This window comes from Oratosquilla oratoria, chromosome 23 (assembly GCF_046742065.1).
Source record: "Oratosquilla oratoria isolate Oo_2021 chromosome 23, ASM4674206v1, whole genome shotgun sequence".
NCBI classification, from domain to species: domain Eukaryota; kingdom Metazoa; phylum Arthropoda; class Malacostraca; order Stomatopoda; family Squillidae; genus Oratosquilla; species Oratosquilla oratoria.
The window spans coordinates 48039247-48055725 of NC_134799.1; the positions used below are offsets into that span (position 1 = coordinate 48039247).

Sequence of the window (16479 nt, forward strand, 5' to 3'; positions counted from 1 at the left end):
CAACCCTATCTCCCAACATTTCCCCATAGATCCTCTCTGCCTTTCACTGTTATCTCTTCCCAACAGATTTCTTTGCAGTTAAAATCTCCTATAAGTACCAAACCTCCATCCTTCAGTATCTCATTTAATGAATGCCTTGTATCTAATATTTTTGAATGCTCACCCTCTTTCCAAGAGCCCATTTTTGGGGGAACATAAATCACCACAAACTTTCTACTTTTCATGTTGCTGTCTTCAACTTTTATTATGATCATTTCCACACTGTTTTTACCCTCTGTAACCTTAGTCACATTTCAGTTTTTCTTGGCCAAGAACATGATTCCTCCTCCCTGTTTCTTGTTTCTGGTTTTGTTCCAGTAATTGTATAACCCATGTCCAACACTATTAGGTGGTAGTGGACCCCTTAATTTCATCTCCACAAATTCCATTATATTTGGTTTTTCTTCTGACAGGTAATCATTTAATTCATTCAGTTCTGAGATTAATCCATCTATGTTAGTATAGGCCACTATTAATTTTTTCCTTCTCCATCCTGTTTTCTGTTTCTTTTGTTTTTCTTACCTTGATGTACCATTTTCTCATCCCCATGTCTCAAACCCTCTAGTAGAACTCTTGCTTTCTGTCTACATTCTCTGGATTTTTTCCCTTAGCTTCACCTCTTAGTGTCTTCTCTCTATTTCCTCAACATTTCTCTCTTTATCCATATATTGTTGTAATGTTCACTGCTAACTTGTTTGATTTTGCTAATATGTCTTCTACCATTTGTGATCTTAGTTTTATCTTTAGAGGTCAATTTCTTTAGAATATTGTCCCATGCTATACACTTCAATATCTTTCTCTATTTCTTGATCATCATCTTATACTTTTTTAGAAGTGTCATTGCTATTTCTTTTTCTGCTTTTTCTTTCATGTACCTCACCAGACCATGTTTTTCCTTTAATCCATATACCATAATACACTTTTTTCTATCAACTGTATCTCTGACCCAATTTGCTTTTTTATTATTATTATTATTATTATTATTGTTATTATTATTATTATTATTACTTGAATAATAGTGACCTTTGCATTTTCCTGCATCTGTTGTACAATTTCTTTAAAAGCTATTTCCTTGTTTTGTGTATTTTCATTTCATTTCTTAATCTGCAAATTTTCCTCACATAAGTTTTCTTCAGTTCTTTCAAATATTACCTGTATTTTGTTATTTACTTCTTTTTTTAAGTTCTCACTATTGGTAGTATTGTTGATTTTAATCTTTTCATTTTCAAACTTAACCTCCATTAGATCTTTTTTTAATTTCCTTAGCTCATTATTTAGTTCAGAATTTATTTTCTTTAGTTCACATATCTCATTGTTAGCTACAAAAAGGCCTTTTGTTAAATTCACAATCTCTTTCCTTAGTTCTATGAATTCTTTCTCCCACAAGTTTCTATTAATACTCATCTCCCTTTCCATGTCTAAGATTCGACTTAAATTTCTTCTTTTGTACTTACCAAAACCAGAAAAAGGGCCTTCATTTTACAATCTGATCAGCCCTCGTGGTGTTTCAAGGCCTCAGTTTACATTTATTTTTGGCATAGTGCCTCCAGAGGGCTCTGCATTTGAGTCGACATTTGGCTCAAAAACATTGTTTTTATTTTCTTGCATTCTCTTGTTAGGTCAATTTAATACTGCAGAGAAATCATTTTGGGTAACCACAAATGCTCCCCCTCCCATTCAATACAAACCAGGCCTCTTGTTTTCCTTGTACTATTGAGAATTTTCATCTTATTCAACAGCCTTCAGAGCTCTTGTTGAGAGCTGTTGACATCTTGGAAGTTTGGGTATGTGTGTATGGAGGGGTGATTATGCTGACAGCTCCGTATGGGCCATAGATATGGAAGAGAAGAGAGAAAGAGTTTAAATGTGTTTACGATGAAATGCCAGAGAAGTATGGTAGTGGTTACTAGGCTATATAGAGTGAGAAACTAGGTGAGGGGGAGAGCAGGAGTGGAAAGGGTGTTGGGAAATAGAGTTGATGGTGTGGACAAATGGAAAGAATGAGTGAAGAAAGATTAGTAAAAAAAGATGTGGAAAGCAGAGGTGAAGGGAGTGAATATGAGGGAACAACCAAGGATGAGATGGATGGATGGGGGTAAAAAGGGCATTGGGAAAGAGGGGGATGTCTGTTGAGGAAGGGAGGGATAAAACAGAAGATAGGAGTTAGTGGAGAATGGTTGTGTATGGATGATGCTGTGATGCATGGAAGGGAGTGGGTGGGGGGTAGGGGGTGAGGGAGTATGTATTTACCTAGTTGTATTATATGGGAAGGGGAGCTATGCTTGTGGTGACCCATTTTTGTATCTCACAAGATCAAGTTTGGTATTAAAATCTTGTATTGTGTTTGCACATACTTTTTCTTCATCCAATTTATTCCATATATCCATCACTCTGTGGGAAGCTGTTCTTTTTCAGGTATCTTCTGTAGTTATCCTTTTTGAGTTTCATTGCATGTCCTCTTCTTTTTCCTCTGTCCCACTTTAATAAGTCCTCTCTATCAAGGCATTCTTTTCCTTTCATAATTCTGTAGATGGTTAGTAGGTCCCCTCATTCTCTTCTTTGTTCCAGGGTTGGTAATTCCAGTTTGGCCAGTCTTTGTTCATATGTCAGGTTTGAAAGTGTTGGGACCATCTTTGTCGTTGCTCCTTGTATTCTTTCTAATTTTCTTATATTCTTTTTTGTACTGGGTGACCATATCAGCACTGCATATTCCAGTTTTGGCCTTATCAGTATTTGTAATATTTTCTTGATCATTTTCTTATCCAGGTATTTAAAGGCACCTTTATTGATCTCAACAAATTGTATATTTCTGCGACTATTTTATTTATTTGTTTATCTGGCGATATGTCTTTGGTGATGATTACTCCTAGGTCCCTTTCAGAATTTACTTTCTTTAATTCTTTTCCATCAATTTAATACTGTCCTGATATTCTCTTTTTGCTTTTTCCAAATTCAATTATACTGCACTTCTTGATGTTGAATTCTACCTCCCATCTCTTGCTCCACTCTGAGACTTTGTTCAGATCCCTCTGCAATGAGTCATAGTCTATTTCAGAGTTTATTCTCTTTAATAATTTTGCGTCATCCGCAAAGCAGTTCATGAACTTTCAATGCCATCGTCCATGTCATTTACATATATAGCAAACATTATCGGAGCTAGTACTGATCCCTGTGGGACGCCACTACTCATTTCTTCCCATTTTGAATATTTGTCTCTGAGCACCACTCTCATTTTTCTTCCATGTAGGAAGTCCTCCATTCAATTCAATAGTTTTCCATGTATGCCTCCTGTTGTTTCCATTTTATATAGTAATTTTCTGTATGGTACTTTATCAAATGCCTTTTGTATGTCCAGGAATGCACAGTCTGCCTAGCCATCCATTTCTTGCAATATATCTATCAATCTTGAATAGAAACTAATTAAATTAGTGGTACATTATCTTCCTTGTCGGAATCCAAATTGCCTCGGGTTCAGTATATTATTCTGCTCCAGATATTTTGTCCATCTATCTTTGATGATTCTTTCACAAATTTTAACCATTGTACTCATTAGGGACACCAGTCTATAATTTGTTGGGTCTTCCTTATTTCCCCCTTTATATATCGGCACTATATTGGCATTTTTCCAGTCTCCTAGTAGTTTTCCTTCTTTGAGTGAGCATTCAATTATTTTGTATATTTTTCAAATTAGTTATTTATACATATGCTCCTCAACTTATGTTTTAGTTACATTCCGAATGGCTGAACGTAACGTGAAAATGAACGTGTTACTGTACGTGCCAGTAATGTATGACCGTTCATACTGTACTATACATCCATAAATTATATTACCGTATCTTATAAAACACCCATAAATCATTAATTATAAACATAACATTGTAAAATAATAACATTAATTTCAAATAAATTAAATTCAAGCAACATAAAGTGAGATGGTGGAGGAGGAGGCAAGGCACATTCAGTTTGTCGTTTGGGCCATGTAAACAATGGATGCAGCGTCATGCGTAAGTATAGTTTGAACGTCTCGTACTACGGAGAGCGCGCTAAACTCAAAAATTCACTTTTTTCAGTCAGTTCAAACGTAAAATCGAAAAAACGTAAAATGAATGAACTTAAATAGAGGAGCGTCTGTACATTCCTTCAGTATTCAGTTTGCAACTCCGTCCAGGCCATGTGACTGGTTAATGTCTAGCTCTAATATTTGATTCCTTATTTCATTCTGAGTAATGTTTAATTTCTTCAATGGAGGAAATCTTACTTCGATTCTTTGATCACAGTTTTGTAGATTTTTTTCCTCTTCGGTGAATACAGATTTGAAATGTGTGTTCATAATATCTGCCATTTCTATATCTTATGTATTCTTTATTACCTTGACGTAATTTGTATTCTTTATTACCTTGACGTAATTTAAGTATTTCCTGTTTATTTTTTAGCTTGCCGTTTACATATCTATAAAATAATTTGGGTTGATCTTTACATTTATCTTTTATATCCTTTTCATAATTTCTCTTTTCTTCTCTGTATTTTTACATATTTGTTTCTTAGTTTGGTGTATATTATCCATTTCTCAGTTTTTTTCTCTCTCTCTCTCTCTCTCTCTCTCTCTCTCTCTCTCTCTCTCTCTCTCTCTCTCTCTCTCTCCACCTTTTCCAGGCTTTATTTGTTCTGCATTTTGCCTCACTACACTTTTTTTTATACCAGGATTTTATATATACCCTTTCCTGTTTTTGTCTAGGTACATACTTATCCACACCTTCATTATAGATTTCCTTCCAAATTGTCCATTTCTCTTCCACCATTGTTTCTTCATTATTAATTTTTTTCAAATTTGCTTCTCAAAAGAATGTTCTAAGTTTCTCAAAATCTGTTTTGTTGTACATTAGTCTTCCTTTTCTGTGTTTTTCGTTAATTTCTATATTAATTCTAGTTCTATTAGTATGTGATCACTTTTTCCAATTGGTGTCTTGTATTCGATTTTATCCACAGTTTTGGGTTCTGATATGAATATCAAATCCTGTCTTGAGGGTTCATTGTTATTTCTATATCTGGTGTTTTCCTTGACCCATTGCGTCAATGTGTAATCAATGGTCATTTCCAGTAATATGTTTCCCCAGTGATCTTCACCTTTCACAGTCATCTCTTCCTAGCATATTTCTTTCAAGTTAAAATCACCCATAATTACCAGATTTCCTTCTTTCTTAAGTATTTCATTTAGTGTTTTTCTTGTCTTCCAGCATTTTGGAGTGTTCACTTTCATTCCGTGTGTGAGTTTTAGGCGGGACATAAATCCCTGCATGCTTTCTATTTTTCATATCTATCCTCAACTCTTATCATAATTAATTCCACATTGTTCTCTCCTTCTGTAATTTTTGTCTTATTTAGGCTTTTCTTGGTTAGTAACATCGCTCCTCCACCCTGCTTTGTTTCTCTATTTCTGTACCAACAATTATATAATCCTTGTCCTATACTATTTGGTGGTAATGATCCTTTTAATTTTGCCTCCACAATCCCCAGTATATCTGGTTTTTCTTGTTCTAGATAGTCATTCAATTCATTGATTTCTGTTATCAATCCGTCTATATGTGAATGATATTTTGATCCAGCCCAAAGGGAATGAAGCAGCCTTGCTGTGGATGTGCTGTGTCTTGCTACATTGCTTCTGATCCATGGCAGTGGGAGAGATGCAGGGATGACCTGTCATCCAAGAGGAGCCAAAAAAAGAGTGAGGGAAGGATGGTGAATTAAAGTGGATTATATGGGGATTAAATGGGTGGGAGTGGATCTTTGACTTTGGCTACCTCCCTTCTAAGGGGAAAAAACATGGTATATGTATGAGTAAAGGCAGCAATGACTGCAACAGCTCTGTAGGGAAGAGGCCAAACGCAGAGTATGGGAGTCCAATATATTTTACGTTTCGCCAATACGTGTCTGAAGAAGCCCTGCTGGGCGAAACGTAAAATATATTGGACTCCCATACTCTGCGTTTGGCCTCTTCCCTACATGGTATATGTATGTATGTATTAGTCAGAAAAAACCTGCAAAGGATATCACCAAGTCAAAGAGGGTGGTCAAAGTAGTTATATTGAGGTTCATAGGATACTAATGTTTCTTGCAGTCCAAGCTGTTATGCTATGCTTCTTTAGTTTACTAAGATTCAGTATGTTGTCCTGCCATGTCAGAGAGGGAGGGAGTTTGGTGTCACAGATGATTTGTGAATGAGAGAATACAATATGATCCTAAGTTACTTAGAAGTATTAATTTTCATTCATTAGGATAAGGTTTACAAAGTCCAGTATCAGAGACATTCCAAAGGTGGAAGTGTTCCAATGGAGAAAATTGGTCGCCACTTAGCCTACTTCGATCCCTGTCCTACACGCATCCCAGTTGGCGCTAGAATTGTCGCAAGGTACCGTGATGATGAATCAAAGAACATGGTGATATCAGGGTCCTTTTATGTTGGAATAGTGTCAGAAGTTCCCACTGCAGCTAATAAGTATAGGTAAGTATTGCAATTAACTAGTGTACAATTTTATGTTATGAGGGTGTTGTTGATAATGAGGCATGATATGTATTTGTGTTCTGCTGTCCAGTTGGTGAGAAGTGGCTGTGAATTTGGTTGGGGCTAAAATAGCCCCAACCTAGATTCTAATTGTAGTGAACCAGATGTTGAGTGTGTCAAGGTATGGCTATTGTAGTTCTGCATGTCTGTCTGTCTGTATGTAATTGTTATATCATCAGTGTTAGAAGAGGATTGTATTTCTGGGGTTTGGGTACATTATGCATGTATAGATTAAAGGGTGTGGGGGATAGGATTAAGCCCTGTGGTACTCCATTCCTAAAGTTTCTGGTGTGCAATGATTGGCCATCATATGACACATAGGCATTTCTACCTGCCAAATAATTGGCCAGCCACCTTTTGGTATTGTTGTATATGTCTGCGTTGCATAACTTGGTTGTAAGATTGTATTGGGGGATGGCATCACATAGTGGGACCAAAAGTGGCACTCTTGGTAAGTGATGGAATAGGTAAGTCCTCGGTGGAGTGGAGGAAAGTCTCAAAGGATAATGTGGGTAAAAGTGAAATTGAATAGGAGATATGGGCTTTTGTAAGTACTGTACAAACCACATACCAACAGCAACATAGTACAATTGAACATGTGGCATCAGAATGGAGCACACATTCCGTTGCCCACATGGCTGTGACCTGACACGCTTACCAGGCACACCTGCCTGTGACAGTGCAACCCTGCTTGACCCAACCTAACCTAATCCAACTAATTATGGTAATTATGCATCATGGGTGATTGCCCATGCTTTGTGTATATTGGCTCCAATTATGCACCATGGATGATTGCCCATGTGGCATATACAGGATGTGTATGGTAATTGTTTCATTGTTTCAGGGACATGGTGTGGAAAAAAGACACTGGTAACCATGCCACTCAAAACAAAAGCAACCAATCAGTATACGACAGGACTTTGTCCCAGCAAAACCTTGTGTCCATGGAGAGCTTTACATTTCTTTATCTATGGAAAAGGCATGTGGTACTTATATTAATCTGCCGGACACAGCAGCAGGAAGATCTCAGAACTGCTAAAAGTGACTGAACAGTTCGTCAGGACCATCAGGAGGGAGTTGATTTCTTCTGATTTCAATTATGAAGGTGTTTCTGAGAGGAAACATCATTCTCGATGATTGGACACCATCAGGGATGCCGAATTTGTCATTCAATTGCAAGCCATGGTTGATGAAGACCCCAGCCAGTCCATGAGGTCCATTGCCAGAGAGCTGCAAGTGTCTGAGGCCACTGTAAGGAAGTGTTTGCAGGAAGATATCAAATACAAGTCATACAAGATGCATAAGGGCCAACTCCTCTCCACATTAAAACAACACCCAAAGACCTTTATCACGCACAGATACTCTCTTCTCTTCCTCCACAACCACCAAATACCAGCCTCCGGAAACATATTCATAATCATATCACTCACCGCTCCATTAACACACTGAAAGACAACACACTGCTGCATGCCAGACCCCCTGATATCCACCCTTCTGAATCCTCTCTCCCACGAAAGGACAGAGTCCACTTGGCCAGACTGCGGTGCGGTCACCACCCAGCACTTCTAAGCTACCAGAAGAGGCTGGATGACCGCATTGTGAACAGCTGCCCAGGATGTAACACTTCACCCCATACCATACAACACATAATGGAAGACTGCATTATACACAATCATGCACGCAAACAACACAACATATGCTCTATAAAGGATTTGTGGGAAAACCCAGTTTTGGCTATGGCATTCCTTGGGGAGACGGGACTGCTCGGACAGACAGTCTAGGGAACGACAACAACAACAACAACAACAACTCTCCACAAAGATGCAGAACGGCTCCAAGAAGAACAAGATGCTGAACAATCTGAGGCACCCTCTGGAAAACGACATGCTCTGGTTCTTTTCAGACAAAAAGAACTGCCAGGACTAGACCCATAACTCTCAGAACAACAGGTGGTTGGATGTCTGTCCCAAGGATGTACCAAGAGTCATGAAAACCAAGTTTCCTGCAACTGTCATGGTGTTTGGGGTAGTCTGCAGCAAGGGCCAAGTCATGCCCCAGTTCTTTCCCAAGGGGCTCAGGGTGAGTACTGAAGTGTACATCAACATGTAAAGCCATGGATAGAGGAAGTAGCTGCTGGTAGACCCCACATGTGGCAACAGGACTTGGCACCATGTCACACCTCTAGAAAATCTCAGAAATGGCTATCTGACAATTTCTGTGTCCTCGTTGCCCCCGGTGTGTGACCCTCTAACTCACCTGACCTTAACCCTATGGACTATTTTGTATGGGGTGCAGTTGAATGAGATACTATCAGCACCTCATGCAAGAGCAGGGATGATCTGATCAGTTGGATCAAGGTCATCTTCACCAATCTCTCCAAGGAGGTCATGAAGAAGGCCTGTGCCAGGTTTCGAGGGTGTGTTGAGGACATCATTGATGCCAAGGGCAGATTCATTGAGTAATGGGACACCAGAAGTGTGCTGATAGAGTCTGTTTTCTTTTTTGCAATAAAGGCATTTTCAACTAATTTGTGACTTTTTCTTTGATCCTAAAAAATTAAACAATTACCATATGCACACACACACATATATATATATATATATATATGTATACATATATACATACATATACCAAGGCTTTTTCCCCCTTACAAGGGAGGTAGCCAAAAAGGAATAGGCATAAAATCATTCCCACCCATTCCATCCCTGAATACACTCCACACCCCTCCACCCTGCCTCTTATCTTAGCACCTCCTGGATGACGGGTCATCCCTGCACCTTGTCCACTGCCCTGGGTCACAAGCAGTGTCGCAAGACACAGCATATCCACAGCAAGGGTGCTTCATTAAATCGGCGACCCCCCCCCCTCTGTCCCCCCATGCATAAAAGGAGAAGACTGGGAGAAATCCCTTCAGGCTGCGTCAAATTTTGCTCACACATACTACCTCACCCCCCATCCCCCCGTCCATTCCACCTCATGCATCACAATATCATCCATATACAACCATTCTCCATTCACCCCTGTTTTCTGTCCTCTCCCATCCTTCCTCAACAGACATTCCCCTCTTCCCCAAAGCCCCCTTTACCCCATCCATCCACCTCATCCCAGGACGTCCCCTCATGTTCACTCCCTCCACATCTGCCTTCCATACCTCTTTTACTAGTCTTTCTTCACTCATTCTTTCCATGTGTCCAAACCATCCCAATACTCTTTCATCAACCCTATCTCCCAACTCCCTTTCCACCCCCGTTCTTCTCCTCACCTCCTCATTTCTCACTCTATCTAGCCTAGTAACCCTCATCATACTTCTCAGACACCTCATCTCAAACACATTCAAACTCCTTCTCTCTTCCTCTCTTATGTTCCATGTTTCTGCCCCATACAGTGGTGTTGGCACAATCACTCCTTCATACAGTCTCCTCTTAGCATCCATTCCCAAATGTCTATTCCTCATTACACTCTTGAATCCACCAAGGCATTTACTCGCTTCTCTCAATCTACATTCTACCTCCACCTTCACTCCACCTTTTCCTGCCACATTTGCACCCAAGTATCTAAAACTATCCACTTCCTCCAGTCGCTCTCCCTAAATGCTCACAAACAGTCTACTGCCACTTTCACCCCTTGTACATCTCATCACCTTACTTTTACCCACATCTTTAGCTTTCTTCTATCACATACTCTCCCAAACTCTGTCACCAACTTCCTCAATCCCTCCTCCGATCCTGCCACAAGCGCAGTGTCGTCAGCAAGCAACAGCTGGCTCACCTCCCACTTTTCTCCATTTTCTTTAACTATCTCCAATCCCTGACCCACTACCCTTGCATTTACCTCTCGCACTACCCCATCCATATATAAGTTGAACAGCCAGGGCGACATAACGCATCCTTGACGAAGTCCCACCTTTACCTCGAACCACTCACTCTCTCCATTTCTAATCCTGACACAAGCTCTACTATCATAAAAACTCTTGACAGCTCCTAGAAGCTTTCCTCCTATCCCATATATCTGCATAACCTCCCACAGTGCCTTTCTGTCTACCCTATCGTAAGCGTTTTCCAGATCCATAAAAGCCCCAAAAACATCCTTCCCCTTTCCTATAGCTTTCTCACATATTTGTCTTACCACAAAGATCTGATCTACACAACCTCTACCCGTCCTAAATCCACACTGTTCCTCACCAATTACTCCCTCTGTTCCTCTCCTAATCCTCTCAATCAAGATCCTCCCATAAGCCTTCCCAACTATACTTAACAAGCTAATCCCTCTGAAACTACTACATTCACACTTTTCCCCTTTTCCCTTGTAAAGTGGAACTATACAGGCACTCCTCCAGTCCTCTGGCACTCTACCCTCTCTCCAGCAAACATTAAATAACCTCACCAGCCAGTCCACTATCACTGTACCTCCTTTTTTTAGACATTCTGCATGGCATCCATCCAGACCAGATGCCTTACCTGCTTTCATCATCTTAACTTCACTTCATCTTTCCTTATTTCTCCTCCATTTTCCTCACTCATCATTCTCATTTTCTTAGCACTTTCCCTCCCTATCCTCCTTCACATTTAGCAACTCCCTAAAATATTCTGCCCATCTTCCCCTCACTGCCTTCTCTTCCATTATCATCTCTCCATCTGCACCTTTTACCTTTTCCTCTTTACTTGATTCGCCTCCTCTTCCTCTCTTAATTTCTTTCCAAAACATCTTTTTATTGCTTTCAAAATTTTCTGTCATACTCTTACCCCACTTCACATCTGCTCTCCTCTTTGCCTCCTTTACCTTTTGATTTACTTCTCTTTTCTTTTCTTTGTACCTCTCATATGACTCCCTCGTCCTATTTTGTAACCAATCTGTGAAAGCTCGCTTCTTCTCTTCTACAACCTTCTTTGTTTCCTCATCCCACCATTCACTACCCTTCCTTCTATTTCCTCCTGTCCTTCTTGTTCCACACACCATCTTTGCACACTTTGTGACTCCCTCCTTGAACCATCCCCATTCCTCCTCCACACCGAGCTCTACTCTATCCTTCACACCCTCCCACTCCTTCAGCTTCTTGTACTCCTTCTCCTTTTCCTTTTCATTTAAAGAGTTCACTCTAAGCACCTCCCTACCTTTTGTCCCTTTCCTCTTTCTCCATCTATCCTCCACTCTCAACTTACCTTCCACCAAAAAATGATCTGATATTCCCCCACGCTCTCCCTCTAGCACATGTACATCCTTAACCCCTTCCATACGGTGCCGCACACATAGGCGTCATGAGGAGCAAGTGGATTCGCGACGCTGCCATATCGGCGTCTTGATTATATTTATTGTAGTCGACCTGTGTTTTTACATTCTCCCAAATGTGCCCTGAATCCCATTCTCTGTGGTTTTCAAAATTCGCGGGTGAAAGAGAGAACGATCGATATAAGCGGTGACTATATTTTATGATGCGAGTATTATTACGACACGTCGTACGGCTGGCATTGGCTGCTGCCCGCGAGATTTAAGTCCCGTAGTGAAGTGGTTAACTCTTCCTATTATAGTCCTATTTACCACTACTTAATCCATCAACGCTCTATCTACCACCCTTCCATCCACCACCCTCTCCCATGTGTACTTATGCTTGACTTTCTTCCGAAACACTATTGGCTGTCATCAACTCTCTTTCTAGACACATTTCCACCATCAACTCTCCACTACGATTCTTTCCTGGAACTCCACATTTCCCAACCACTCCATCAATTGAACCATTTCCTACCCTAGCATTAAGGTCTCCTAGTAGTATTACGTTGACATTTCTCCCTAAATCCTCTATGCACTCATTTAAATCTATCCAAAAGGCCTCCCTTTCTTCTACACTCTTCTCACTGCCAGGCCCATATGCACTTACAAAGACCCACATCTCCTTTCCCAGTTTCACCTTCATCTACATTATCCTTGAGGAAACCTCCTTCCACTCCACTACACGTTTACCTATCTCTTCACTTACTAGAATAGCCACCCCTTCCCTCCCTCGCCCTCTCTTCACTCCTGATAACCTCCCACTTACACTTCCAAACTTACTCACCCTTCCCTTTCAACTTAGTTTCACTCAAAGCCAACACATCCATCTTTCTTCTCACAAACATACTACCTATCTCTTCCCTTTTACTCTCATCTGTACCACATCCACACACATTAAAAGACCCAAACCTTATCGTGCTGGTCCGAAAACTCCCAGACCCTCTTATGCCTTTACTTTTTCATTTAGGAATGTTCCCTGTGGGGCTACAAGGAGAAGGATGCCTAGTCCCACTCCCCGTCCCTTTTTTCTCGGCTCTTACGATCCAAGTGGAAATACTTGGTGGCAGTATTCTTTTCCCCCACCACAGGGAATTACATATATATATATATATATATATATATATATATATATATATATATACATATATATATGAATATCTGGGGAGCAGATCCTCTTGTATACATGCATTGTTAAAATCAACAGCGTTAGTGAGGTTGTTGATCTTCTTGTGAGTATTCTCCAGTTTTCTAACCAATATTCTGCCATTTAGAGGGTGGGCATATACCAAGTTGCCAAAATGATTCATTTATTTCAACGTTTCGTCTAACAAAGAGACATCTTCAGGAAATTCTGTAACATAGATAATAATGACGTACTGAAATATAGAAAACAACATGTAAATCTAACCAATTATACAAATATAGAAGCAAATATCAATAAATGCGCAAATTCACACAAAATAAACACTATACATGGGCTGATGGGGACCGTTACTTACAATAGTTAAAAGGTCCGATGAAATGACGAAGAAAACCCTTCGCTCGGTGACATATATACGCACCTAGCCGGCTTGGGTGGTGGTGGAGGGCGGGAGAGGGGGCGGGGGTGGTATCTCATTAATACGAGAAGAAGAGGGTTGGGGGGTTAGGGGGTTGCGGGGTCGGTTGGGGGGAGGATGGAAGGAGTGGGTAGGAGGAGGTGGAGGGGGGGGTTTCGGAGAGAGGTCATGCTCGGTAGTAGCTTGTTGCTGCTAAACAAAGGGATGACAGAAGTCATGTTGCATTGGATATTAATGATAGGACTACATTCTCTGATAAACATAGCTTCTAGAAGCTTAAGTTTATGTACATCCCTATTGCTTGCTATAATCCTAGTGTTTGAAACTAGGTATTCACGGGTGGCTGTTAGGTTATGGTATTTCTTTAAGTGATGTTTTATAGCCCCATTTTGTAAATGCATAGTAATTCTCCTACTGAGACTACATCTAGTAAAACCAATATATGCTGTATGACGGGCTACACAGTTCCCGGTGCTACAGGTGAATTCATAAACACAATTAGTTTTAGACAGTCTCAGTATTACTTATTATAACTAATAACTTAAATAGTAATACTGAGACTATGTCTAAAACTAATTGTGTTTATGAATTCACCTGTAGCACCGGGAACTGTGTAGCCCGTCATACAGCATATATTATAACTAATAACTTAAATAGTAATACTGAGACTATGTCTAAAACTAATTGTGTTTATGAATTCACCTGTAGCACCGGGAACTGTGTAGCCCGTCATACAGCATATATTGGTTTTACTAGATGTAGTCTCAGTAGGAGAATTACTATGCATTTACAAAATGGGGCTATAAAACATCACTTCTCGTATTAATGAGATACCACCCCCGCCCCCTCTCCCGCCCTCCACCACCACCCAAGACGGCTAGGTGCGTATATATGTCACCGAGCGAAGGGTTTTCTTCGTCATTTCATCGGACCTTTTAACTATTGTAAGTAACGGTCCCCATCAGCCCATGTATAGTGTTTATTTTGTGTGAATTTGCGCATTTATTGATATTTGCTTCTATATTTGTATAATTGGTTAGATTTACATGTTGTTTTCTATATTTCTGTACGTCATTATTATCTATGTTACAGAATTTCCTGAAGATGTCTCTTTGTTAGACGAAACGTTGAAATAAATGAATCATTTTGGCAACTTGGTATATGCCCACCCTCTAAATGGCAGAATATTGGTTAGAAAACTGGAGAATACTCACAAGAAGATCAACAACCTCACTAACGCTGTCGATTTTAACAATGCATGCACATATATATATATATATGTATGTTTATATGTGTGTGTGTATATATATATATATATATATATATATATATATATACACTCATGGCCACATGTATATGCCACATAGGCAATTACCTGAGATGTGTAATTACCATAATTAGTTGGATTAGGTTGGGTCAAGCAGGGTTCCACTGTCACAGGCAAGTGTGCCTATCATGTCAGTCTCTTAGGCTTAATTACTTTAGTAATGTTTTCCTAAATGAGAATGACATGACACTGTTTAAGGTTCTTTATCAAATCAAAGGGAGGAGGAAAATCATGAATATTTAACAGGAGACTTTAGTCAGCCGGGACGAAGATATGGACATCTCATAGATCAGGAGAGTCCAGGGTACTTTAGTCACCCGGGACAAAGACACGGATGTCCTATGGATCAAGAGAGTCCAGGAGACTTTAGCTGGCAGGGACGAAGATATGGGCATCTTATGGATCAGGAGAGTCCAGGAGACTCAAGTCAGCTGGGATGAAGACACAGATGTCATTTGGATCAGGGGAGTCCAGGAGACTCAAGTCAGCCAGGATGACACAGACATCTTATGGATCAGGAGAGTCCAAGAGACTCTAGTCAGCTGGGACAAAGACATGGACATCTTATGGATCAGGAGAGTCAAGGAGACTAGTTGGCCAGGACAAAGACATAGATGTCTTGTAGGTTGACAATGGGATGACACCAAGGACAGTGTCCACTTGTCCCTCTCTCGTGGGTTCTAGGTTCTCTTCTCTCTCTGCTTATCCTTTGGTGCTTGTTTATATAGTAGTGACCATGTGACATCACAAAAGGAATATATTAGGGATGTTATGTGATTTTGTCTGAAGCATATTCCTACTCCTACACCACTTGGTGAATCACACCTGCGGTCCCATGAGACATGTAAAACATACCTGTCTATATTTGGTACATCTGTACATACAACATAAGAACATAAGAAATAAAGGAGACTGCAAAAGACCATAAGGCCTACACTAGGCAGCTCCGTATCCATCACCACCTGTCGTCCCCATCCATAAAGTTGTCTAATCGTTTTTTAAAACAACTGATAGTTTCAGCGCTTACTACGTGGTTACTAAGTTTATTCCATTCATCGACCACCCTATTTGTAAACCAATTCTTGCCTATTTCCTTCTTAAACTCTGGAGATTAAGTACAGGTACTCCTCGTTTAACGACCTACTCGGTTAACGACAACTCGGAGTAACGACGGGCTTTATGACGTCATTTAATGTAAATCTCCCGAAGTTACGACGTCGTGTACGATAATTAAGTCGGCTGAGGCAAATTTGTATGATGTTATAAATGAACTTGTACGGTGGATATTAGCTGTGAGGTAAAGTGTTCTGAAGCTTAGGTCTACATTACCATCCTGCAAGCTGGAAAAACTACCTGGGGTACAGTGTATACCGGTAGTGGTAAATTTTTAGTTTCGACCATGGGCGCAATATAACAATAGAAAATTAATTATTAATTTTGTAAATTATAATGTATCAACGTAATATGCAATTTTGTGAGCGGAAATGAAAAAAAAATGCTAAAACAGATTTCGTAAGTAACGAAGTCATGTTGGACGAATGGTATACCATTTTTGTTATGATAGATGCCGATGTCGAAGAAATGAAAGGATGATAAATTAATTCGTCTAACCTAAACTAAACTAACCTAACCTGTGTTTAATAAATCATTACCTGCAAATTAAATGTCATCCGGCTCGTCGTCGTGAGAGACATTGGCAGACAACAAGATGGCGTCCCGAGCCTATGCTA

At 40.0% G+C, this 16479-nt stretch overlaps 1 protein-coding gene across 4 annotated transcripts in view; it reads left to right on the forward strand.

Annotated features, from left to right (window-relative positions):
• The window catches only part of LOC143038110 (histone-lysine N-methyltransferase eggless-like), a 230375-nt gene that overhangs the window by 63156 nt on the left and 150740 nt on the right, over window positions 1–16479 (forward strand). For all 4 annotated transcript variants that reach the window (XM_076207097.1, XM_076207101.1, XM_076207099.1 and 1 more), the window contains one exon: window positions 6312–6538. In XM_076207097.1, the coding sequence (XP_076063212.1) occupies window positions 6312–6538 (227 nt within the window). The remainder of the gene's footprint in view (window positions 1–6311; window positions 6539–16479) is intronic.